Below are 26,571 nucleotides of genomic sequence, written 5' to 3' on the forward strand. Positions count from 1 at the left end.
ACCCCCAGTGCCCCATCCGGACGGTCTGCTCGCGCTTTTCCACGGAGGAGAAGGAGGAGGAAGAGCAGCAGTGGGGAGTGGTGGGGGTGTGTGTCAAGGGCAGACCTGGTACAAGCTCACTCACAGGGCACCCATGCCATGACATGACCTGGCCCCTAGGGGAGCTGCCAGCAGTGAGGGGTAGGAGTAATGCGGTCCAGCCCTCCTCGATCGGAGACCTGCTCCAGCATCCCTAATGGACCGGCAATGATGAGGCCCAGCAGTGCCAGAGGGTCAGAGGCAGCTTCTGTGGAGGATGCTGCTCGAGCCGCCGGAGAGCCGAGGATGTCATGTCTGAAGGTGGGCTCTGTGGATGAACTGTAGCTGCTTCTGCCAAGAGGTAAATGAAAGGAGCCTGCTTGGGTTGCTGGCATGTTAGTGGCTGAACAATACCTTCAAAACAATATCTGTAATTATGTAATGCTGTAAAATCTGTATTTCACTGCCTCAATTTATGAATATGTGGTTTTTTTATTGTAAAATTCTGAGATTGTGAGTTACAGAACATATGCAAAGTATAAATTAGAATTGCAGTGGTTCATCCTTCATACAAAGTAAACACACACACACACACACACACACACATATATTACTTAGAATTTATTTATTATGTTACTCTGTGTTTTTAGAATTCTTTTTATATAGAAGTTCATATATTTTTCAGTAGCGAGGGATAAATGATTCAGGGTCGGAGCAAATTATTAAACAAACTGTTACATGTCTCTAGTCAAGAGAAATCACTGCACATTATAAGCACATTATGTTCCAGGCAATACCGGTTGTTCTCCACTCACGGTGTGAGTTAATTCACTTAATATGTCTTTAATGGGGAGGCTTTTCTTTGCATAAAATGGTTTCCACACTGACCATTATCTGAAATCAAGCCTAATGATGGCTGTGGGTTATGATAATGACCATTATTACACAGACCACCATCATGTCAGCCCAATGATCAAATGATCCTGCATTTCGGTTCTCTCTTTTTTTTACATTTGTCCGAGACATTTTAAGCTCTTGATGAAGCTGACTTCCTCTACCCCCCACCAGCTTTGCTGCTGTTGTTCAGACCTTATATTGAACTGAGACTGTCTTTTGAAGCTCTTAACAGAGTATAAGATAGCATTTTTGCCCTCATTAGCCCCTAATGGGCTGGAATAATAAGAAAAATAACAATAACATGCAACATTATCACAGTCTCATTAGTTAACACAGTCATCTGCTGCAGTATATAAAGGTAACTGAGAGGCAATAATAACAGTTTGTAATAACACACAGTGGCTCTTGGTGTCTGATGCTACATGAATCCTTTGAAGTGCAGACTGTTGATTACTGTAAATGAGAGCTGTTTCAGGGTGGATTGTGGGTAATTATATGCAGTGCACCCCAGGGAGCAGTGGTAGAACCCAGGGGACGGCAGTTCCACAGGAGAGAGAAGCGCAGACAGAGCAACACATGCTGGGCCACCGATTCCCAGCATGAAACAAGTCAACAGGCCTGCCTTTTATTCCTAATGTCTGTGATTTACATGAAAGAACCACCGTCACCCAACCGCAACAGTGTGTCGTATACCGCGGTTTGATTGACAGGATTTCATATTTCACATGTCCCTTACTTCCTCCCTGAGCAACTTGATGATGATTGCGGTATTAAAAGGAGTTGCCACTAAAGCTGGTGTGAAACGGTGCTCCTCTGTAACGCTGCGTTGCTTTTGATCAGTCATTATTCCTTTTTTAAGCATCTGTCATTTATTGAAATTAAAATCTGAATAATCTTTAATGCACATGGTAAGATAACGATTGTGGGGTCCAATTGTTTGCTTTTTAATGTTTTTTTTTGTCAGATTACAAATACATTTTCTTTCACAATTTATTTAGCAATTCTGAAAAAATGTAATTTAATAAAGGAGGACAAGCTAAACAACACGGACCATTTTAATTTAAATAGAGCACTTGCATGCAGTCCCATGTCCTCTACATAAATGTATAATGTTTACCATTTATCACAAATATGCATCACAAACTGTCTAATGTACAGGGGCTCAAAGATATATTGCATTCTTATACTGTGCATAAATATGGGCATTTTCCTGAACTCCATTTTATGCAGTTGTACGCAGATACATGTGTTTATTAAGGTGTTAGTGGGCATTTGTCTCAGGCAGCCGCTGCATAAGTAGAGAACCGTTAATAATCGCAGCATTATAAAATACAACATGTCAGTAAGGAAGTCAGCAGTTGCCAAATTGCAAATGCATTATAATGTGTTGTAAATCAATTAGTTAATATTTATATATGGCTGCTGTTTCATGTTGATGGCTGTATTTTTTTTTGTAAATACATATTTTCTTAATTGTCCTTATATATCATGTATACGTTGAAAAGTGGATTCAAATTAGGATGCGGCGCGAGACAAAGTTTCCAATCTTGCTGGGAGCCCCGCAATCTCTTTCTCTTCACTTGAGCTCATTTCTCCGCTAATGACTTTGCCCTCTGATGCAAGCCAGGGGATCATCAAAGGTCCTTGAAACAAAAAGGGAAATATAGCAATTACTGGGACTTTCATTGGCAAGAAAGAGATTAAAAAGCCCGTGGTTGTATAAGCACCAGACAAGCAAACTGAGATCTGTTTCACCATTAAATGGTCTGTACAGTGTATTCAAGCACTCCACTGCAGACATTATTCATAATCAATGCCTTCTTCCTTCCACCACCTTCATTCATTTTTTCCCCTCGCTCCATATATGATAATAGAATGTGATGTATTATGTATTACTAATAACATGATAAAAGCCTGTGGTGCTGGCAACACATGTAGATTCCAAAATGCTGTGCATGTACTAGAAAAGCCATTGCCTTTTTAACAGTGGCCTGAGGGAATGAAATTGTCCCTTAGCCTCCATAACCATTGACACAAAAGGTCCCCAAACAATTTCAAATTACTGCTTTATTTCTCTCTCTTATATAATCCACCCACATTATTAAATCTAGCACCTTCTGGGACTTTACTGATACAATAATATTACAGTGCTAAGATGTTTACATTTGAGACCGCTAGCTTTCCTTGTTATAAACATGTATGCCCCCAGGACTTGTACAATGCGTATGCATACTACTTGGCCTAAATGAGGCATAGGTCATTTTGTTTTTAAGAGGGGTCAATATTACCTCAAGCAAAGGGCCAAGGCCAACTCTGGAGCCTGACTGAGCAGAAAAATGCTCCCGATACTCACAGATGAGATCTATTATACATTAAACATGCTTGTAAATATTCACAAGTCGGACCATTCAAATGGAAAATATGGCTTAGGTCAAAGGTCTATGAAAATGTTGTCTCCTGAGGAAGTCCCCCCAGAATAGAGGCAATGATGATAACATAGCGAAACACCCAAAGGGGACCAGGGAGAACATTAAGACTTGTTTTACATGTTTGACCGTGGGACTGGGATGATACCAGAGAGATAAATGATGGGCACTTATCAGGATGGACTGACCTAGAGGTATGTAGCATGGCTAATGGATTGTAACAATCCCATCAATAATAGACACCCAGGGTTAATAGCAATGAATTAGCATCTAATAAATTTTTCTAAATAATTCTGTTCACGCATTTTATTATCCTAATACGAACGGTTGCAGGATCCAGCCGTATGTCGTCTATGAATAGGTACAGGGCAAATCACGGATGTCAGTTTTATTAGTCTCAGTGACGGGATCACATGGCTTGAAAATTATTTCATCATGTCCGAGTCCAACGTTGGGACTAGAGCGTTATCTTCTATTTTTGTCTCTCACGACCGTATATTTCAGAGGCCAGGAACAATGTAGTCTGACAGACATATTCTTTATGAGGGGCTCGTGGCCTCTCTAATTTGACACAGTTGTCAGAGATAAAGCTCCTCAGAGAGGGTGGCCATGCTCTGGGTAAGAATGGGGATTAAATTAACACCCCCCACCTCACCCCCCAACACACGCACACACACACACACGCACACACACCTTCACATCCTCTGACCCCAATACTGGAGAATAAAATATACATGGTAGCTAACTCCAACACCAACACGTCTCCTTCCAACTTCACACATGCATCTTCTGTCACTGCTAAATAAAATAATAATGCACTGCTCAGAGGCAAATTAGCAAGCAAACAACGTGCTTGAAATGTGTGATTATGTGACATGAAATAAAACACTGATCATTCTTAACACCATTTTTATCAGGAAAAAAAATGGAACGGCTGTACAAAGATGTGCCCAATAAAAGGGTCTCAACTGTAAGCATTAGCGTGAGTGAGACGCCTCAGTCAAATAGCTTACACAGCGTAACAATACACTCCCTCTCCTTGGTAGTTCCCTATCAAATGACCCGAGCCCGTAAAATCAAATCAACACCGGAATGGATCATATCAAATTCTAATGAAAACATAATGTGCTCTTAAAATGTGTGTTGGCCCGGCAGCCAGTCATCCAGAGAGTCTCCCCCAGATGACGTGATGAATAGGGAACACTGATGGAATATGCATCAAAGTCAGGCTCATGATTTATGTAATAGCAGTCACTTGGACACTGATTAGCTGCTCTGTCAAGCGTGTAATACGAGAGGCACAACCCCTGGTTTATCAGTCATTTATCTGAAGTGCGTCCTGATATTATCACTGGATCCTAATGTCATCATTATGCCGCACAGCATGTGCGGGCCAGTGTGTCATGGTGCCGACGATGCTGCCTGTCAGGAGTTCAAGCCTCTTCATTTGCAAAGTGCTCAGACATTCATAGCACTATGTCAACAGTAAAATAGAGAAGCAACATCATATCAAATATAGTGGGACAGAGGCACACAGGCGCACTAAATAAGTGGGCACAAGAGGGTACGGAGACATTTTGTTACATCTTTGTGGCTGCGGAATGATCAAGCTTAAATCTTTTGAGAGCAGCAGAATAACTTGGTATTATAAAAAGACATGATAAAAAGTTGTCTTTTGCCACCATCATGGTTTGCTTTGAGGAAGGGACATAATGTCTACTGTACACTGGGTACATATATGGTGCTCTCGCATCCCCTTGATGTGCAATGTGAGGCACACAGGGCCATTTTTTCCTGATTAAAATGCACGCTCACACGCGCCACTGTGTGAGAGGATGTCTGTCAGGACTTCCCTGCTCTCTGAGAGAATATCTGATATTGTAAATGACTTCACCTCCTCCCACACTAACTTGAAAGTACGACAGTGAGGGAAGGGAACAAGAGGAAGAGCCACCATATAGCTGAACCATAACCATCACGCGTTACAGGATGGACAGAGCTGCTAATAAACAACCACTGTTGCTATGACAGAAAGGTTAATGTTGTTATTCTCACAAACATCTGGTGCCGTACACTAAAAGGAAGCCGCACTACATATAAGTCCATCAACACCTCGCACAAACAAAAATAGAGAGGGAAACTGAGCAGGAAAACGAGCTCTTTGAGTCTCAAACAAAAGATATCAGCCTGGCTGCCAACACAGACAGGGCACCACACCTTGGCAACGATGAGGATCACAATCAAAGGAACAGTCGTCATCTACACAGCCGTGTTTTTAAAGGATATCTTAAAAAGATTGAAAATAAGTGTCATTATGGAAAACAATTGGGTCCGGAGCCAGTGGTATAGCAGGCTGTTATGTCACATGCACTCCAGGGCGTTTATTTCAACATACCATAGTCAAGGTATTTCCTGTTTTTAAAACAAAGTTTTTTAATTCATCCACATTAATACATTATGTGCACGTAAATGGGCAAACTTAACGGAAAATGTGCAAAACAACTCAATGTATAATCAAGACTTAAATTTTGCATACGATAAATTTAACATAATCTGACAAACAATGCGTAAAAAAATATCATATTTGTGATTAAACATTTCCTATAAGTGCAATAAATCCAATGCAAAAGCATGCACTGGCCACTGAGCTCAGCATTGGAAATGATTTCCAACAGTATGTCTCAGAAGCTCCAGCAGAGGGGGCTGCTTGCTGCCGTCATATGCTGATTAATTGAGCTTGATTCTCCCCATGCTGCGAACATAAGTTGTCCCACACTGTAGGCTACATGTTGGTATGTGGGTAAAGGTTACAAGGCTTTATCGAAGTCACCTTTTACCACAGGTAGCTCCTCACATCATTTTTGATGAACATTAAGAAAACATTGATTTTCTGATTATCCCTCATCAAGCATATATCAAACTAGGTTATGTTCATTTTTATTAATTGTGCATGTTGCTCTCTAATTAGCTAATGAGAGACAAAAAGCAGATTTAGAGCAGAAAAATGCAAATGACTCTTAGAAAATAGCACAAAAAAGTAAATGGCAAGGCTGAGAATCATCCTTCATTGAAATGTCAGAGATAAATGGCTCAAATGTCACATCAATTAAAACGGGGGACAGTTAGTAGTTCATTAAAGAGAGAGCCATATTGCACCGTCGGGTACCGTTGCCAACCCTTACTATCTGGGGCAGACTGGCAGCGGGTCCAGATGGCACGGAAATCCTCACAGATTTCAAAATGGTCTCTGCAGGGGTGGCGTTTTCTCCCCCCCTCCGCACCCACCCTCACCGATGAGATGGGGTGTGGGCCTGTGGCCCATACCGGCCTGCACATTCCAAACAGAGGCATGCAGAGAGCCGAAGGATTCATAGACGCAGAAATTATAAAGCATTTGAGAACAACAGACGCTTTAGGTAATGCCAGTTAGTCACAACATCTGAAATGTATGCATCACTTAAATCGAACTGCTCGGGGCTACTCCCTCCCATTTAACAACCATAAAATAATATTAATAACAATAAAAAGAAATCGGCTTTGCCTCACGTAATTCATATCAGAATGCTTTATTAGTAGGTGTTCCATAAAACATCATTGGTTGTTAGTGTACCATAAATGTTGTAATCGACAAACATTATCTTTAAGACCCTAAACGCCCACCCTTATGAGATATTGTCACCAGAGACAGTTTTGAACAGTTTAAATGTTCACAGTGCACGTTATTTTATTTTCGTCCTGTAAAATCTAAATAATTAACATTGCCACTCTTTGCTGTGCGGTGGGGGGGCCCGAAGGAGCCGAAATCCCAACATAAGACCACTAAAGGCAAATCTTCCGTGCCGGTCTTCGTTAAGGGGGAGGAGCCACGACTCGATACTGGCCAATCACAGCAGGGTTTCGCACTTTCGGCCTCTCTGATAGGTCGCTCTGAGCGCGCAGCGGGATAAACAGGAAGAGACTTCACGACTCGGCCGTCACGTTGATGGAGGACAAGCGGACCTCACGAAAAAACCACTCGGGTGCGAAAGACGTCATTGTAAGAGCCTATTAGTTGCAACAAAACGCAATGTTGACGGTTGTTTGGCAACGATCCACATTCTCAAATCCTACCAAGGGCCAACAGGGCGAAAGTTAGCGGAAGCACAAATTAACTACTACATCCTAGCAACGCTGCGGCTACTGCTAAATGCTCGGCAAGATGTGTCAAAACTTGCAAAAGAGCGACATTCTGTAAATGTTGTAAACTGAACGCGAGTACATGTTGCTTTCTCCACACCTGCACGGTCTCGGCGCTCTTTCTACACAATTAATCACGCAGGTTTGACCAGGAGCTACTCTAATGAGAAACGAGTCAAGTGATTGACGACCATACGGACGCTGCCAGTGCTTTTTAACGGCACAAGCTGCTTATTAGTTTTTCCTCTTCACCGTAACGAGACGAGCAAACACTCAAATCGTCGCTACCATAGCTCGCTGCTCACGTAATGACATCAAACAAACATGGCATTATTTTTAATGAGTGCAGTTCCGAGGCCATTTTAGTCAAATACCGGGAGTTTGTCTGCGAGTTTATTCCAGGTTTGCTAAATGGCAGGAGGCGCTCAGCGCTCATCTTAAGTGCACTGTACCATTGTTTGGCTCAGAAATTTCTCGCCTTTATTGTCAGTTCTGGCAAACCCCCGATGAATACAGTGAGAGCTGCAAGAGTAGAAACAAGAAAGTTGAAGCATTCGCATTTGTGATCGCGCACCATGACAGATGTGCGGGTGTGTGCGTGTGAAGAGGAGGGGGCACCACAAAGTCTGAACGTAACACTGTACATGCACGTCCCCCCTCCCTGTATCACACAGGTTTTGTTTAATCTAAAAATAAACTTATCTCGAAGAATAGGTAACACTGCTACATTAGTTTAGAATTTCCTTTTGACTAAGTGGGATTGTGGCTCAATCTGCTTTAATTAGGAGGTTTTTTCCTCCCTAACTAATGTGCATGCACATCCATAAACCCATGCAGTTGTGTATTGAACAATATCAATCCTATCCAACCACTATTGCCCTCAAAATGTGATTTATCAGGCAGGACAAAAAAAGATCACAGAAAATGACACTCAAAAGAGTTAAAGCAGAAGGGACTCCCCTGCAGATGAGACGAAAGGAGCCATTTTTACAACAATTTATTGTAACCCTTATATATAAATTGCCTGAGACTTTCCGTTGTAATTCACTTAGAATTTCTGAAATTTGAACTATTGTACTTGTGTTATCTTCTAAATGATTATTTGACCCTCAGTAATTTGTGTGATTGATGGGACCATGATCTCTGTTGCCTGGACAAAAAAAAAGAAAAAACTCGAACATGTTGCTGGGAAAAGGGCATTTTCAATTTATTATCTGTCTTTCTGATTGATTAGAAAGACAGATAATTAGACACAGCTCTATTCGTTACAATTCTAAAACCTCTAAATGAATCATATCAAAACTGGATTAGATGTACCAAAATAAAAAGTACAAAAAATGTTTATAGCCTAAGGACACTTTTCACATCAAGGGTTCTTCAGGTGAAACTCTCACAATCAATGTGACCTTTATTTATTATAACCCCCATCTCTCAAAAACTCACATATAACATAGTCAATCATCCCGCCTTCCCTCAAAGTAAAAATAAAAAAGGAACTGCTGTCTGGTTATTGCCAGTATCCATCTCAGTCGTCAGAAAAGCTGCACGTTTTTGCTGTTGTTAAGGGCTGGAAACTAGAATCCCATCGGAGTTGCACCCTAAGGAACAAATTTAATGCTAGAAAAACATCCCGACCATCAACCAAAAATGACGGATTGAAAATAATGTCGAGCTATCTTGGGAATCCCCCACCAGACAAGGGAACAGACTGCATTGTTTTTCTCATTTATGTGATATATAGAAGAGAAAGAGGGGAAAAAATGGGCGATTTATTGGTTAGATAGGCATATTCTTTTCCATACACAAAAGAAATATTGGATAGTAATGTGGGGATCAAGTCGCATCATGACATTGTTTGGAGGCTAGGTGTTCAAATATGTAAGCCATCATCCGGTGGCGGCCCGCTAGGTTTTCAATCGATCATTCAATGCAAATAAGTGTGGGAAATTGTGAAAATTGCCACATGAATATGTCAATGAACACAAAGTAATTTGAGCTTCCTTAGCAGGGCAGAGAGATGAAGAAGCAGTGGGAGACCCAGTGCACTCAGAAGACCATCTCATTGTTGAGCCCCCTGGGGACGATCCAAGTCAGCGGATGTGAGAATGGTGTGCACACCATCCAGATCCTAATGGATGTCGCACCTGCTGAAAGGTACTGTACAACAGCCGGCATGGTGACGCGATAAACAAAGGCGTGAAATTTACAGGCGGACAGAAGCCACTCCAGTGATGGAGTGCCACTATTCCTCATCGGAAGCAGGGCATTTTTGTAGATCCCACAAGAAATATCCTGGAGAAAGTTGGGCAAATATGAGCAGCTACTAGAAATATGAGGGGCACCAGAATACAGTTGGGCTGGAAATTAGATTTCTGATGGCATGTGGTTGTGATTCTTCCCACAGTATATTTGAAATTTCAGAAAAATAACTTGTTTATTATCCACCGGGGAGTTGATTAGAGCCGATGTCTTAAGGGTCAGTAAAGGCCATGGGGAGCACCGACTGTTCACTCCTGTTTATTTATGTTCCCTCCGAGTTGGATGCAGTCGTTAGGGCGCCAAGCCAGACTCAGGAAGGTAACACGTGATTGCTTTTTACGCCTTAGCCATCCTTCAAAATAGTTAGAATGTTGACAGGCTGAGTGAAGCGACTCAGACTGATTAAACTTCCTGTTAATAAGTGCTTATTCCATCCAGGTCCACGTCCTATATCTCAGACTAGTTTTGATTAGATTGAAATTAAATATCCATGTATCGCAGATTCGCATTTGATAAACTCGAATGATTTGGGAAATTAAACCATTTTCCAATGCACCCAGATAGGAAGTTATCCCTGTGAAAACGTATGTTCCGATTCTAATTTATGGAAACCCATTAATGGCCTTGTATATTATCCCTCAACACGTGTTTCCTTCCCGACTGTTTGCCATTTCCCTAAAATCCATCAAGCAGGAAAAAGCATCCCACTTGTTGTTAATGAGTTGAAGAAAATTAATAATATGGAATTTTGATTAGGGAAGATGTCCTGTAACCATGTGCGAGCACCTTTCTGCATCTCCTCGTGAACGGGGTTTAATTTGTGTGTTCAGGTTCAGTAGAAATATGCAAATGGATTTAATGATTCGCATCACTGGATCATTTCTCAGTTTAATATCGTTTGCCGCGTCGGTCATAAGCGAGGCTCCGACCGCTGGCAGGATCTTCCCGAAAGTGAAATCGTCAAGGAAAATGTTTGGACGTGGGGATGTCCAGGTGAATAAAATATCCTCCTGGCAGGGCAGAGATGCGGAGCCACGTCAAACATGTGTAGTAACAGTGTAAACAGGCATTAAGGGAGACGCGGTACAGTGACAAAATAAAGGCTTATCTTAGCAACCAGCTTTACATGTAGATCTCACAAAATCCTGCATGTGGCTGTAATGGTTCAAATCAGCCATTTCCATTGATTTATTTATGACATACTAAACAAGGTTCTTTGCAGCTTTGGATGTGTTGCGATGCAGGCTTAGGAAGTCAGGGTGATAAATGATCCCAAACACGGTGTTTTGGATAGAGGAGGCAGATAACATGCATGGAGTGCATAAAGGGAGACCCACATTAGAGGCTGGATGCGGAGGGAGCGGAAGTGGAAGGCCCGCGCTGCTTTGTTTCTGGGTTTTCCAGAGAATTCCCTCGTCAAAGCGCCGACGCAGGCGTGACTGATGGTTTCTGATAAACGCCATTAAAGCTACATAAATGCACTTGAAGCATTGCTTACGCACCATGACCATCATCTTTTTCCTAATAGAAACGTCTGGAGCTCCTTTTGAAGCCTAACTGATTTAAGGAACATTTCCTAAAATCAACCTCCTCTGCCAGTCTAACGACAGCCCTGAAGGCACCATCAGATGAACAAATTCATTACATCTCAACAACCCCTGTTGGGGCCCTACACACCAGCCTCCCTGTTAACCAGCTTTGCCCCCCTCCTGCACCCCACCCCCCACCCCTTTAGTTTTTAACATGGCTTTGGCATCCACAGGAAAAAAAATGATACACATTTTGTTTACAGGAGATTACTATTATCTGAAATATGATGCTTCTTGCCTCTTTCACACAGAGCAGAGACACATAATACAGTGGAAATCACAGAGTACTTTTTTATTAGGGTGAAAAATGAAAAAAGGGCCGGACTCCTGCCCCGAGACATTTTGTGAGCATATTATTTTACAATGCTTTGATCAATTTGTCTGTCAAGCCGGCTGAGATGTGGGGGAGCGGGAAAAAAGCAATTTAGCTTGTGAGGTCCTCAATAGAAACGTACTACAGGAGCCTGTGTATGACATGTTGCATTAGAACCTGAGTAGCCTTTATTGCCTGATAATGTTGCAAGGCAATGCCGATATCAATCACACTTTAACAGCCGGCCTGATGTGTTTTTATGAAAAGAAAAGGGAGAATAATGTGCAAAGCTTTTCTTGGAAAATAATTGATTTAATTCTGAGCTGAGGGATTTTTACTTTTAACAACCTAAAAATATTGTGTTGCAAAAGCTGACGCAAAGTGCGCCAGAAGCTAAAAATGGTCGCGAACAAGCACTTTGCATATGCTCTTATAGAAAATTGTAATTAATTTTACACGGATAAACATTCTGTCTCATTTGCATATAGATACAAACAATATATTTGTGCATCTGAATTCCCAGCACACGTGCGTCACGTGGTCCGCCCAAAATCCTGTGTGGCTAAAACCCAAAATTATCATTATACTTCCCAGGCCATAAATCCGCCTTTTCTCCCTGACACAAAGCCTTATAAATCTGTGTCTGATTTTTCACATTGCACATTGTTTTTAGTTAATGATTTTCATCTGTTTGTTGTTGCTGTGATAGTGGGGAAATGTACCATATGCTCAGGCGAAAGACAAATGATTAGCAAATGAAATTCTGGACAGCTGTCTGACTGAAAGCGTTTGGTTGATAGCATTCTGCTACCATAATTAGCTTAAGCTTTGGGTTAATTAACTTTCTACCTGGATATGCATAATAATAGCATTCTGCAGAAAGCCAAGCAGCTTCCAGTATATCAGCAGCAAAGGCTGGTGTTTTATTTTGTATTTCGACTGCATATTTCAATTTCAAGAGGCGATTTAGCTCAGGAGCATCGTTGAATATTGTAGATTTTACTCCCCAAGCCAGATAATTCTGAAACAATAGGAATGTATTATGTGGCAGAAATGCCATTTCTGAATGTAATTAAAGGGGATGAAAGCAATCACCAATTTTTAAATGCTTTTGTCTAGCATGAGGCCTACTTGTAAAAAAAAATACCCATCAAGAGGAGAAAGGAGGCAAAAGAACCCCCAAGTCCTTATATAAGAGGCCTTTGAGACTGAAGTGAAGTACAACAGTAATTAGTCTTTTGTATGAATTTGCTGGCCATGGTCATGATTAGTTAAGCATATGAGAGGACCGCAGGACTGCACCGGTCTTAAGGAGGGGGTGTTAGAGTCTATTTATCACCAGTTATCCTCACAGCTTTCCATTATCACTCACAACACTGGATGGGGCCTGAGAAGCGCCTAATTGTTCGGAGGTGGAGTGTTTTTGTGTCGAACCCGTCACCTCAGCCACATTGGCATTCATAAGCAGCCAGACATTTTCCATCTATCTTAGCGGTAATACCCAAGCTGTCACAACAGCTTTTACACAGTAGCGCCGGTGTGAAATATCTGAGGTGATGCATTTATCGTTTTTCTCACACTTGTGGTGTTGTGAGTCGGTGTCCTGCGTTAGACTGAATAGTGGTATGGTAAATCTGAGCCCCTTTGCACGTTTCACATTTACAGGAACCATCAAAACAAGTTTGGTTTTTTTTGTTTGTTTGGGTTTTTTTTTAATTCATGCTCCCTTTTCATCGCCTCAACTTTATTTAGTCTCTTATGTTATTTTATTTTTGTATTTGCATTAATATGAGTTGAACAAGCTTTCTACATTTTTAATAAAATGCTTTGTCATACAAACAGTGACATGCAATATTGAATGAAATCATCAATATAGCAGGGAGAGACTTTTTGACAGTCCCTTTAGAAATGCTATGAATAATTCATCACATAATGATATTCAGATCATTTTTGTCCTCTTTTTTTTTTTTTTTTTACGGCAGCCTCGGAATATTGTTTTGCATGTTGTGAAGTGTAGTACTCAGCTGCGTTTTCATTAAGGTGCTGCTCCCATTGGCCCTTGGACCCATCTGCGCTCTATGTTTATGCCTCCATCTCCTGGGAGCGTCCCAATCAGGCTGCATGTGCCATTTCCTGTGTAAACCAACACCTGTGCAACACACTACCTGTAAACGGCCTCGCACAGACGAGCCTCCGCCATCCGCGCAGATGAAAATCTGCAAATGTAGTGTTTCTAAAGGAGAACCTCAGGGTGAGAGGAGGTAAGTGAGAGTTCCTCGCCGCTATGGAAATGCAGCTAAAAGCAATTCTGGCAGATTTTTTTTTTTTTTTTTTAAATATATATACCCCCCCCCCCCTCGCTGTTGAGTTGGAAGTTTTACAGTGGAGGGGTTGCCCGTGTTTGTTTTGGAACTTGATTGGATTCGATATCTGCAACGTGCAGCAGTGTACAGCGTGTGACATACTAAAGCAATATGCAGAGAGATGATTCCGTTCTGACATCTTGGAGAGGAGTATGAGTCAATTATGCCCAAGTGTTGTTCTTGCTTATCTTCCTGCGGCACCAAACAAGGATTTAGTCAAGGATTTAGGGGTGAGGGGGCGGTGGTGGGGATCATGGTAAGCGGTTCACAACAAAACACTCGAAACTCCAGGGAGCGGGCACTGATTTAAAAATAAATTACAGAAGACGAAGCGCTAACACTCAAGGGCCCTCAGCAGTGCTGGCATACACAGGTGAAGATTAGCCTCCTCGCTAATCAGAGGAACAAGGCAGTAATTTGCTCTGAACACAGACAGTAATTAGGACTTGGTGACACCGGATTCCCAAAATGCCTTTGAGCTCGACGTGGTCAAATTTTGACAGAGGCTATCCATGCAGGGTCACTGTCCCCCCAGCCTCCCAGTCCTCTTCAGCGGAGGCTCTAAAAGGTCCCTGCAGTTCCAGGGGATCCCTAATGTACTTTATGCCTCCCTCACTGGCTCCTTACCATTCGGGTAATTGGAATCTCTTACTGTGGCACTTGAGAATAGAGGCTAAAAACACTATTTGAAACTGCTCAGTAGACTGTTGTAGATAAACATTGCTGCGTTGAGGTGTGGATACACTACATAATGGAGTAAGAGTTAAGGCTCTGGTAATACATGCCTTCTCTGACTCCTGTGGCTAGCCAGTTGGGACCAGACCTAATTGTTGTGTGCTTTGTTGCCTGCTCTGCAGTATTTTACCACCACCTTTTTGTATCGGATCGAGCGCCGCGACCACTTTGGCGGACAGTTGCTAATAAGCCTCGTCGGATATCAGGAGAGCAGTTTATCCAGCCGAGTTGTTTCTATTTTAGGATATCAGAGTGCAACATTCACCCCGGAACAGAAGAGGAAGCATTCCTTATAGCTTATGCCACTCCAAAACCTCTTGAGTTTAGTGCTGCAGTAGCTAGATAGACATCTGAATGATCTTCAAATGCTTGAACGAGCTGCTTTCAGCAAGTAGCTTACAATTGTATCACAGCCTTTGGCTCAGAGACCATCAGGATCTTGACATTCATAGAGACATGCTGTATTTTTTTTCTCCCCTTTTTAGACAGTCATTTTAGGCTTTTTTCATGCTCTCTTGAGTCTTTGACGTCTTTGAGTTAAGTATCCGCGGCTATAAGGCTGAGGAAAATATTGGACTTCTCTTGGCCTTTTCTATTTCATCCTCTGACCCGCCGTGTTACCCATGATCGGTGAAGGAGAACTCTGGCAGGCTGTGTCAAAAGTGACAGCCGATCGAGTCGGGATGAGCGCCATCACGCTTCACAGGATGGAGGCATGAGTTCTGAGTTTTTCCCCCCTTTTTGTGCAATATACCATTACACCCTTCGCCAGATTCCTTTCAATTAGATCCTGTGCTTAACCTGTTTCATTCTTGTGTCTGCCGCTGATAGAAAAAGTCTGGCCTGAAATCTCGCGCAAGTAGAGATGGGGCGGAGCAGAAATTGGCAAATTTGACATCAGGATTTTCCCCGATTGATAAAATAACCGCAAACATTATATAAACGCTCAATTCATTTTTCCTATTAGGGTCGGAAAATAGGTAGAACTCCAAATCATTCCCACTTTACGCAGCGATGATTTATGGTAATTAGAAATTGATTGTGACAGGGGCACGATATTAGAAATTTTCTCAAATCACAACCTTCTATCAAGGGAAATATTCCTCTTAGTGCACCACATCGTGGCTAGTTTGGAATTAGTTTCTTTTTTCCTTACGTACGCCAAAGTAGAAAACCTGCCCGAAAGGCGTGCAGAGGGGGTAAAAAAGACAAATAATGTTGTGTTTTCAACTGAAAAGATATTAAACCTCTTTTTTTTTTTTTAAATATTCCACATTGTTTATTCGGACTTAAAGTCAGATGACGGTTTTTCTATAAACACTGTTCCTCCTCGGAGAGTTTCTTGTATACAGCATGACATTTAATACACATCTACAATCTGTCTTTTGAAGGGCAGAGTGTGTAACGCACCAGTCTGGTCTCCATAAAGAGCAGATGACGCTGCTCTGCGATCCATCGGAACAGCCAGGAATGTTGCCAGAGCAGCTACATCTCCACTGCCCGCCTGCTCTTTTAAAACAATCCCCACTGCACCGAGAGGTGACAGACATCAGCTCCGCCGATCATGTTCTGCTTTTATTTATTTATTTCCGTGTTGTTTGCCGGCCATAACATGTACCGCATTGCATTAACTTTTACTACTGTCAATGTTGGATCACTCAAAAGCACCTTGAAGGCCGGCGCATCCATAACCGAGGAGCTGAGGGGAGAGGAAAAATTAGCCACAGTGACAAGTCAGAAGTGTTGGCTGGAGGTCAAAGGTGCCAAGCCTTAAGCAAAGGTGCTCTAGCCTTTGTACGATAGATTGTAAGGGCCTGCGGGTCCAACAGGAACATTTCCACACACAATATCCCCGAGCTGTCAGTGTGCAGCGGCTGGAACATCCTCTCAGAGAGAAAGAGGGGCTGTGGACGAGTCGAGCTGCTGGTGGGAGGAGGCGCGTTTGGGTGGAGGGGTAGCAATTTTTTTTTTTAGAGGGGGGACCATTGGCCCGAAGATCCTTGCTGAAGAGGCGGCGGCGGTGGTGGTGGTGGTGGTGGGGGAATCTAGGTGTGAGGAGAAAAAAGAGCTGAAGTGGGAGGGTAGAGAAGCCGAGAGAGGGGAAATGAGGAGGGGAGGGAAGGGATAGAAAGGAGAGACAATGACAAGTAGGGGCTGGCTGGGCACTCACCCATGCCGACAGAGATTGCCATGAGCCATGGCCATTGTTTGAGCAGGTCTCAGCACAGGACTTTTCAGCACTCGGCTAGAAACCAGCAGGGTGGTTTATTTAGAAACGAGCCTGTTTGCGCATTTTACTGTATTTACACCCACTGTTAAACAGCACCGGGGAGAGTTTCATCACACAGCTGTAACTAGCAGGCAGCGTGGTCCCCCCTAAAAAGCAGCCCGCTCACTCATAACACTCCAGAGCTTCACGTGTCCGACCTAAAGTGTTACCTAAACTGTGACCTGCAGAAGTGTAAAAACACTTTAGGGCCGTGTCGTTACGGCGGGCGGGAGACGGCCGGTTTGTGTGTTTAACCAAGTAAATGTGTATTATTAATACCATACAGGATAAGCCAATTTTGAAAAGGGGAGCACTTAAATGGTGATATTATTTATTTATAAGTCCTGTACACCAGTTAATGGAATCGGCGGCCAGCTTTAGATCCACAACACAGCTTGAGATCCACTTTGCAGTAATGCACAAGCTAAGAGAGAACCTTCCCAGTAGGGTCTTTAAGTGTCAAATATGGGTCAGTCTTACTTGCATTGACCTGGGGGGTGGTCAGCAGCGGAGAGAGATTCTGCTGTTAAGTGATGCCAACTCAACCATCGGCAAATTCCTCCAAGCAGCTACTCATGCTAAGATGCGCGTCCAAGTGCATTTGGCCGGCGCTGCTCCGGCCAAAAAATCCATTTGTTCTTGTCGTGAACTGTAAACTAGACCCAAGCAGAGTTGAAACTGTTGTAAGGCCCCGCGCTCTTAACTTTTTCCCATGCAGCTGCGAGACTTTTTAAAGCACTCGTCCGTTTCCTGCTGTTTCGGCCGTGTTAAAGTCATCTGAAATAAGCTGTTAAGGCTGGTCCTTACAACCCGCTGGTATTTTCTTTTACGCTGAAAAAATATACCTGTGTTATATAAAACGTCTGGGATATTGTCTTTAGATTTCCTTGAGAGGTTAATTGCACAAGTTCAGATTTTAAGCACATCCTGATTGAACTGTTTTACTTTCACTCCACAAATTATGTCATCTTGCATCTGTGTCACCCGTAGCGCGTTATTATACACTTGTGACATATTTCAACACTGTTCAACCAAGACTCGGGTATATTATTGCTCCTCTGATCCCCACCTCAACTCCCCATCCTGCCTTATATCCCTCACAGGAGCCCTGAGCGCCCCCTGAGCTGCGTGGTCAACGATCGGCCTGCAGAAACGAGCCCCGAGTTGCAGCGCTGCGTCGACTGGCTGCAGGCGTACTTCAGTGAACCCCGGACCGCTGGGAGCCTCCCGCTCCCAGCCTTTCACCACCCCACCCTGCAAGGAGGTCTGTCATGGATAAATATTTGCAGAACCATGACTGGAATCAGACTTTCACTCTTAATTGTCAGTTACATCACTTACACTCACTGCCTCAGTGTGTTATAATGAAGTATTTTATGGCTGGGAGAGAGAGAGAGAGAGAGCAAAGGCAAGTGAGCGAGAGAGAGGGAACAGAACACAGAGCTGTAACTTGGTTCAGTAATCTGTGGCAGCTCTTACCACGCGTGTTAGTCTTGGCAAGCTTTTCCATGATTCTTGGCACATTCTTTGAAACTGATCGAATTCCACTCTTGACATTTTCAGGCAGGAAGCTTCTTTTTTTTTTTTCTTCAATGACAACATGTGAATGGCGGTAAAGTTTCAATGAGCTTATTGTTGGCTTGACCAGCCGGCTAAGGCGCGGGAAATGAAAGCAACCTGAAAATGGACAATTAGTGTTCTTTCAGCTTGTGGACGCGGCAGCTGAGTGAGCGGCTGAGGGTGCCAGGGGCTACGCCGTGAGAGGATTTAGTTCTCGCTAAAATAAAACCCCATAAAGTGATTGTGCTTGTGCATTTTTAAAACAATTAGAGACCATTCCGTTGTTGTGCGCAGATGCTCGTTGCATTTAAAGTCCCATTTGGACTCGTGCCCACACCTACACCTGGAAAAAAAACAGGTCTAAAAACTTTAATATATGCATTTAACAATTGTGCCTCCCTTCCCCTGCAATCAGGCCGCACTCGCTCTCTAATTTCATGCAGATCTGGAGTGCTTGAGTGATGGCATTTTCAATGAGCAGGTACTCCGTCGAGACCCTGTATACAGCTACGAGTCCCACGCTCCCGCGAAGGCAATGCAGAAATACATCAGGACCAATTACGATATCAACTTTCAGCGCGATTCCCTTCGCCACCAAGTGCTTGTGTACCAGCCCCAGGCTCTTTCAAATCGCATCTCATCTGAAGTCTTTGGGGTTTTAATTAAATTTCAGGATAGATGGAATTCTTCATTAGTACCTGATCTGAATAGGTGATTGTGCTGCGTTCCACCTCTCTCCCTCGCCTGTTGTTTTGGGGGGGCTCGGTAAATACAGGGTTTAGGCTTGGAATGCTCTCAATAGTTGGAACTACAGGCCATGCCTGTGCGGAAATGTTAAATGTTAGCACCAAGAGTATTTGTCTTTTGAGGAAAGGAAATAGAACATTTCCCTCTCATTTTCCTCTGCTGGTTGATTCACAAATATCACAGATTATTGCCGTACAAATTCCTTCCCGGCGTGTTCTAGCTTTGCAGTTCGCTGTGAGGGGAAGAAAAAAAAAGGAAGGGGGGGTGGGGGTAAAAAAAAGTTAAAATCAGGTCATTACGATCCGTGACAACTTTTGTTTGTTCAGTTATCTTGTGGGAGAGCCCGAACGCGACGGAGCTCTCGCTGCACTTGTCACGCAATATTGAGTTGTGACCTTCACTTGAAGCGTTGCCATGTTTATTTACACATTTCTGACAAAACAAGCCACTTTTCATATTAGCTGTCACGATATACCTGAGCAGCAGAGGTGACATGAAAGCAGCCGCGCGCCGCGCTCCTCTGTACTGTCTGACTGATTGTCATGTGCAACATCACACACAGGTTTGGTCATAGAGGATTGACGGCTGCGTGCACATCGGGGGCTCGTCTGCGTTTGCGTGCACACATGCACTAGTTTACTCCCCCGCCCCCTCCCCTCCTCGCCAGACGCCATCACCAGTTCTTAAAACGATGCATATTCTTATCTCATTAATTATACATCCATATGTAACAGACGAGAGGATCTTAGTCTCAGTAAGCGGCACAGGGAATATGAGAGGGGGGCCTGGCATAGGTGGGGGGGTGTCTCTTCAAAGCCCAAATGACTGTGTTCCTGCAGGAGCCTGAACCTCCCCCTGTGCTCGGCGCAGGGCGAGATGAGACACTCACCAGGACTCGCCCCTGTGATGTGGAGAGGAATTAGGGAAATGAACGTTTTCAGAATATCGAATAATCAGAGAATCATCAGCACCCCGTCAGCCTTCAAAAGTATGGATCCCTCAAGACTCAAGAGACACTTTGACTGGGAGTCAAAGTCTTTCCTTCCATTAGACACAAAGGATAATGAGGGAGCTGCATTTCCACTATTGTCTCTTTTTATTGTGGCGTGCGAGGGGGACCGTCAGCTGAAAGTCATCTGTGCAGATCTGTCATTAGCAGGACTAATTGAATTCAGTTTATTGTATTTTTTCCTCCAAAATTGCTCTCATAAACAAAACGATGGGCAAATCCATCATAAATGTCTTCATAATCACTAGATTTTTGATTGATTTTTTTATCTTTTTTTCTGGGTCACACACGCCGCCTCTGTGCTGGCCCTATCACCTGCTCTCATGGCAGGTAACGACCTGTGATATAATTATGGGATGTCCGTAAACATGTAAGTGGTTCCTCTCAACTTTTATTTAAACAATTGACATGGCTGCGCCCTGATCTAAAGAGGGTCCTGACCCTAGACACAGCATATTAGGCTCTTTATGAAGTATGGGGCTGTGGGACTGCTCGCCAAATCATTGGCGGTCACCTCGAGTGACCCACATGAAGTCTCTGTCACTAACACTGATGAGGGCAAAGTTCTTTAACCTCTGCAGCGGCAGATAAAGGAGCACACACTTGTTTTTCTCTCCCTCAGAACCGTCAGTGATGTGAAACCCTTCCGGCGGAAAAAGAGCTGCTCCGGAGCTCTGAAAAGGCGTCAACAGCTCCGCCGCTTGTTGCTCTCGCCGCCGACTTTGGGTGTTTGTCAATAACATTAGCATCAACTGGGATCTCTCTTAGACGCCGCGCGGGCAAGATATCATCCAGCCACCGGTGACAAAGCGATACCACCGCTGTGCACGTCACGTGGCCAAATCCGAGCTCTATGAGAGAGAATAATGCATAATAAAAATTTCAGGAGTGTATCTTATCTCCTCATAACATTAAGTCTGTCTGCGTAACAGCCCGTCATCTAGTTGACAGCGTGATTATTACCTGAAAAATTATTAAACAGTACCTACGGGCCTTGTTCAAGACAAAGAACTCACATGGGTGCGCATCAATCAAATATATCCCCTTTAGGTTTTACACTTATTCCCCCCAGTTTAGGCAAATTGCCTTGTTCGTGTGGCTTTGTGTAGCGGAGAGTGACTATAAGGTAGCGAGGGAGCCTGGGGAGCAAAGGATGTTCACTCTGTAGAAGAGAGACAGGGGTGTGACATGTTTTCACACAATGCCAATTTAGAGGGATTTCTCATAGATCACTTGTCATGTGCTCTCTTAGACCATATAAATGAGAGAGAATGGGAGATCACTAATTGAATTTTCATGACTGAGTACATGTATATACTAGAAGAATGTAACCCCCTCTTGATAACGAGACTATTGTTCCCAATCTTGTTCTCTCCGCCAAAAAAAAGTGTTGTTCGCTCTCGACACGAGCTCAGCGCATCCGTGTCTTAAGATTTTGAGGAGCTTCAAACATGTTTTTTTTTTTTTTTCCCTTTCCTCCTCCTCCTTTGACGATCGCAGCTAGACAAACATGCCTCTCCGTCACCGGCTGGTAATCCAGAAAAAGAAAAAAATGCTACCGCTAAAGTGCTAATGAAATCAAAGCTGTTAATGTGGTTGGTTAAGCTGCAGATGATTTGAAGAATTCCGCCATTTAAGCGAAGACGATATAATGAATCTACTCTGAATAGAAAGCAATTAAAAGGACAAATTGGTCTGATTAACCTCAAAGTCATCCCACTGCCACAAATGGTATGCAACATTCAAATTATTATTATTAAAAATCTGGAGCAGATTTGCAGTCTTTTTGGCCTCTCTTAATCCTTTTAAATGAAGGAGCGAACTTTTTTAATTTTAGCTCTGACCTTTCAAAGCCTAACCTAGATTTTTTTTCCTTCCATAGAAATAATTTTCTCACATCTGACTCTGTAGCATGTTGATGCTTTTTTTTTTTTCTTGCTAAGGTCAAATTGAGACTTTCATGCTTCTGACTGTGTAATGAGTCTTCTACAGGGAAAGAGTCCCATTTAAAGCTCCAATGTGTGTTTGAAATTCAACATTATCAGTTCATCTTTGAATGCTACTTTGATTTAGGTGTGTAAACACGCAGCGTTGATCCAGATGTCTGACTTTGATTGGTTAAATCAGGACCTGTCTCTCACTCATCTCCTCTGTCCCCCCCCCCCACCCCCCCATCACCGAAAGACGCCTTCACCAGCCGCACACTGCGGGTTCTTCTGAGGGACGTGAAGTTTGGAGAGACGGTGTCGTACAAACGCCTCGCCGAGATGGCAGGAAACCCCAGAGCAGTGCGAGCGGTGGGAGGGGCCATGAGGAGGAACCCGGTGAGCGCGCCCGTGATTGACAGGCTTCTGTCTCACTCTACCCTGTCAGATGTTGAAAGTAATTGTTTTCATTACGTGGTAATGAGCGCTGACTCTGGATCTGCACAGCGCCTGTAAAGGGTAAACTGCCTGTAGTCAGGAGTTAATTAGCAATTTTCTAAAGGTCGTAAATAAAAAGGAAAAAAAAAAGTGTAAGTACTAGAAACACCATGACATCACTACATACGGTGCCGCGATGATTAGTGTGCCAATTGATTTCTGGGAAAATTAATTAGGGACTATTTTGATAATCTGTTAATCTTTTAAGATGTTTATAAAGTTCAACACAGGTCATTTTCAAGTCAATAGTCTTCTAAATGTGCGGATTTGTTCGTTTTCACTGCTGATGCTGTCCAGATTTTAGCATTTGAATTTAAAAAACATCTTTCTCACCCAAGAAATTATTAAGTACTCATTTTATATTCCTTGGGCCAGATACAGTGCAGAAAGGTGGGTACTACCTGATTCAGTAGGCAATGGGTGTGTTTCAAAAATGGGCAGTGTGTGTGATAAATGCCTCCCTCTGTGAGCGGCTGAGAAGTCCAAGTCTCCTCGCAGCACAGGTTTTAAGCCCACACCTTTTGTTCCCGTTGTTTCCAGTCTTTTCGGCGGTTGTTCATCGCAAATCTCCCGTTCTTGTAGGGAACCTGGCCTGCATCTTTTTGCCCACGAATCCTGTGTGTACAAAATGGAGGGCTAGAGGGCAAGTGGTGTGTCTTCTTTTGATCAAACCCTTTGATCAAAGCCCGTTTAGCTCTGCCCATGTAGCGCTGTGGGCACCACCGGTGTGCTCTGTGAGGAAGAGAACTCTTCTTACCGCAGAAATGAAGCCAGCGAAATGTTCGGCTTTCTCCGTGCTGTGAAATGGCTCCGATACTGGTGGTTTTATTATTCTGGTGTTCAGGTAGAAAGGTTGGAAAACTGCAAAACTTAAACCCAACCTATAAAATTGGCGCGCGCGTCTGTAAAACTCTGTTTTATTAATGGACCTCATATGTTGTGTTAGGCAGGCGCTGCCTCCGCCCAGCTCTGTGTTTTACAGACGTTTCTTTCCTTTCGTCGGGGAGGCTGGGAGCCTGAGCCCTCAGCTCCTGATACAGATCCAGAGTCAGATTGTCAGTGTCAATTACTTGTCAGTATCGCTGCTCCACTCCGGCTTCAGCCGCGAAAAGCTCAGTGTGCTCAATCGATCCCCGTCTCTCTGTGGCACTTCTTCTTCTCCAGGATTTGAGTATTGATAAGCCTGGTGTAGTGCTCTTTCCCCCCAAGTGAGGAGGCAGATCCGAAGGCCTTGAGGGTACCCCACGCTCCCTCCAAACCCGGGGAACAGTATTGATCGGAATATACGAGCAGTATTTCTCTCCCTGCAAGGTTAATCTGGGGCTCGGAAAGTTTTATTGCTGTTGATATGGGAACGGGTTTAATGATGGATTTGAACTGAAACACACTGCATGTCCAACTTTTCCATAAAAGGCTGGAGGTGCAGCCGGCGAGTCAGGGTAACTCGGTTAAATGAAAGGAATCCAGTGGCAGCGCAGCCGCTGTTGGGACGCGCTTGCGTTCGGCGCAACGCTGCAGTAATGAGGGCGACATTAAGAATATTCTAGAAGAAATAATTGCTGTGATTCCCTCCAACCGTCACCACTTTTTCTTGTTCCGACTTCACAATGATCGAAGTGTTTTAGGCTAGCTTGTTTAATCTTTCTCCAGCCATTTAGTTTACAAAGAACTCGGGACCCCCCTGGCAGTCGTCTGCAACAAGAGTAAACGCTCCACCGACTTCCTCTTTTTAATGATCACAGGGTTATCAGATCTTAATGTTGACACCCTCTCGATTGAATATTCATCCTGCTGGTGTTTTTGCCCATTAATTTTTGATTGCTTCTTAGCTTTACACTATTAAAGAGTAAAAAAACATTTACACCCAAAGACTGAGCCATCACCCTGAATGTGGTTTTGTGCAGGATCAAACCAGACACTTGTGGTGTGGCACTTTGTTTTCCTACAGTGCACGAACATAACCAAAAAGAGGAAAATGCAGATTCATATTGTGCACATCGGTTGCTTTCAAGTCACCGTGTTTATGCGGTAAATCTTTTTTTTTTTTAGATGCGTAACACACATCTATTAGCGACACCTCCAGCTGTTTTGGCATCTAATACAGGCAGAGAATTAAGATAACAATAACGCATATTTTTAAAGCATTTAAATTATATTTATTATTGTTTAGAAACAATTATTCTTTTATGTACTCATCCTGTGTAACATCTTAGTTTTATGCTGAAAAAAAAAAATATATATATATATATATTTATTATCAACTCCCAAACAGTTTTGAAAAACACACACATGAATTTTTCAGATGTGTCCGTGTGTGAAAACACTCATCTTTGGGGCTGATTTTTCTCCTCTCCTCTCCTCTCCTCTCCTCTGCCGGCGCCAGGTTCCCCTCCTCATCCCCTGCCACCGAGTCATTTCCAGCAGTGGACAGAGCGGGCCGTACATGCGCGGCAAGGGCAACCATCTCAAACAATGGCTGCTCACCCATGAGAGGCAGAGAGGGGCAGACTGAAGCATGACAGAGGCTGAGTGTCCTTCATTCACACACACACACACACACACGCTCACAAACAGTGCCAGGGTTTTTGTAAAATCAAGTCAAAATAAAAAGAAAGAGCCATAAAGTTTGGTGTGTGGCTCACCCTGTGGAGCAACTGGAAATACTCGTAGATATGCAGCAAACACAATTTTTTAAAAAAAATCTAAGAATAGAGATGCTGCATCGTTAATGCGATACAGAGTTGTTGCAGAATTAGAATGTACAAAAATAACTTAAACAGAGAACAGTAGGAATTACAAACATATGCTCCCATGGGTCGCCATTGCATTTGCCAGATAGTGCTGGAATGGTTTTTCTAAAGAATTATTATTCCCTTAAAAATATGTCTCTTGCATTGTTGTTGTTTATTTATTTTTTCCTAAGCAGAATTAGTCTTTGTACCTCTCGTTGGTTTTTTAATTTCCTGCCAAGTGGATGCTTTGTTCAACATCCAGTGATAAAGGCTCTGAATTTTACCGCTACAAAGCTTTGTAGTGAAGCATTTGTTTTGTCTTCATTTAGATCTCATTGTTTGCTCCTTATAATGCACCTAGAGCGGAGGCGTCTTATGCATTGCATACTGTGCTTTTGTTGCCTTTCATGCGTTTAAATAAATACATCTGGAAGTGACAAATCCGGCCTTTTCATCACTTTAATTGTGTTTAATTTTTTGAAATTGCTTTTCATGTCGCGTTGACTCACAGTTAATTATGCTTTATGTCTTCCCGCTGCAGCTCCGTCTATGTCTCAGCTCCTTTTTTTTTATTTCTGAGTAGCGTTTTCCATTAGAGGGCAGTACAGAACGGGAAACAGAAGTCAACATTTCAACCTTGAATCCATCCTGCACATTTAATCGGTAACTTAAATGTTTATGTGTTATTTTATTTTCACCACATCCCAGTTAGATCCCAGTGGGAGGAATTATTCTTTTAACGGCGAGTTCTCAGGCAGCGGTGAGGGTGCATGTTTGTTTTTTTAATAAACAAAATCTCGTGTTTTTTTTCTTTTTCCACATTTCCTGACATTGATGATGCACATTTTTGTCTTAAATTCTGGACCGCCACCGTCTATCCGCGCTGACCCCCACTTTTCCGCAGTCGCTGCTCCCCTGCTCGGCCCAGGTAGCCTAATAATCCTCACCCCAAAAATAACCCCGGCTCTGACCTTTTGCAGAACCCATTCAAGTGGCCCGCTCACTGAATACATTTGAACTTCCCTGCATTTTTGAATTTCTGATTCTGTCAGCTG

General features: G+C 43.1%; 1 protein-coding gene across 3 annotated transcripts; it reads left to right on the forward strand.

The window, feature by feature from the left end:
• The first annotated feature begins 7,255 nt into the window (after positions 1-7,255).
• On the forward strand, positions 7,256-25,957 carry mgmt (O-6-methylguanine-DNA methyltransferase). Of its 3 annotated transcripts, none has more exons than XM_003963951.3 (5): positions 7,256-7,377; positions 9,526-9,671; positions 18,149-18,309; positions 22,546-22,685; positions 25,168-25,957. In XM_003963951.3, exons 1-5 carry the CDS (start codon positions 7,324-7,326, stop codon positions 25,294-25,296), a joined length of 630 nt encoding a protein of 209 aa, XP_003964000.2. In that variant the 5' UTR covers positions 7,256-7,323; the 3' UTR covers positions 25,297-25,957. The 3 variants fall into 3 exon arrangements, with proteins under 3 accessions (XP_003964000.2, XP_011601539.1, XP_011601538.1); XM_011603237.2 differs by having other exon boundaries at positions 7,282-7,360; XM_011603236.2 differs by having other exon boundaries at positions 7,286-7,377; positions 9,523-9,671.
• Positions 25,958-26,571: the final 614 nt, after the last annotated feature.

The sequence above is a fragment of the Takifugu rubripes genome, chromosome 4 (genome assembly GCF_901000725.2).
Source record: "Takifugu rubripes chromosome 4, fTakRub1.2, whole genome shotgun sequence".
NCBI lineage: Eukaryota > Metazoa > Chordata > Actinopteri > Tetraodontiformes > Tetraodontidae > Takifugu > Takifugu rubripes.

Excerpts from the sequence above, each read along its gene's own strand:
- mgmt (XM_011603236.2), top strand. The coding sequence starts at position 7,324 with ATGGAGGACAAGCGGACCTCACGAAAAAACCACTCGGGTGCGAAAGAC. Across the intron at positions 7,378-9,522 it reads CGGGTGCGAAAGACGTCATT|CAGGGCAGAGAGATGAAGAA; the intron begins GTAAGAGCCTAT and ends GAGCTTCCTTAG. Across the intron at positions 22,686-25,167 it reads GGGCCATGAGGAGGAACCCG|GTTCCCCTCCTCATCCCCTG; the intron begins GTGAGCGCGCCC and ends TGCCGGCGCCAG.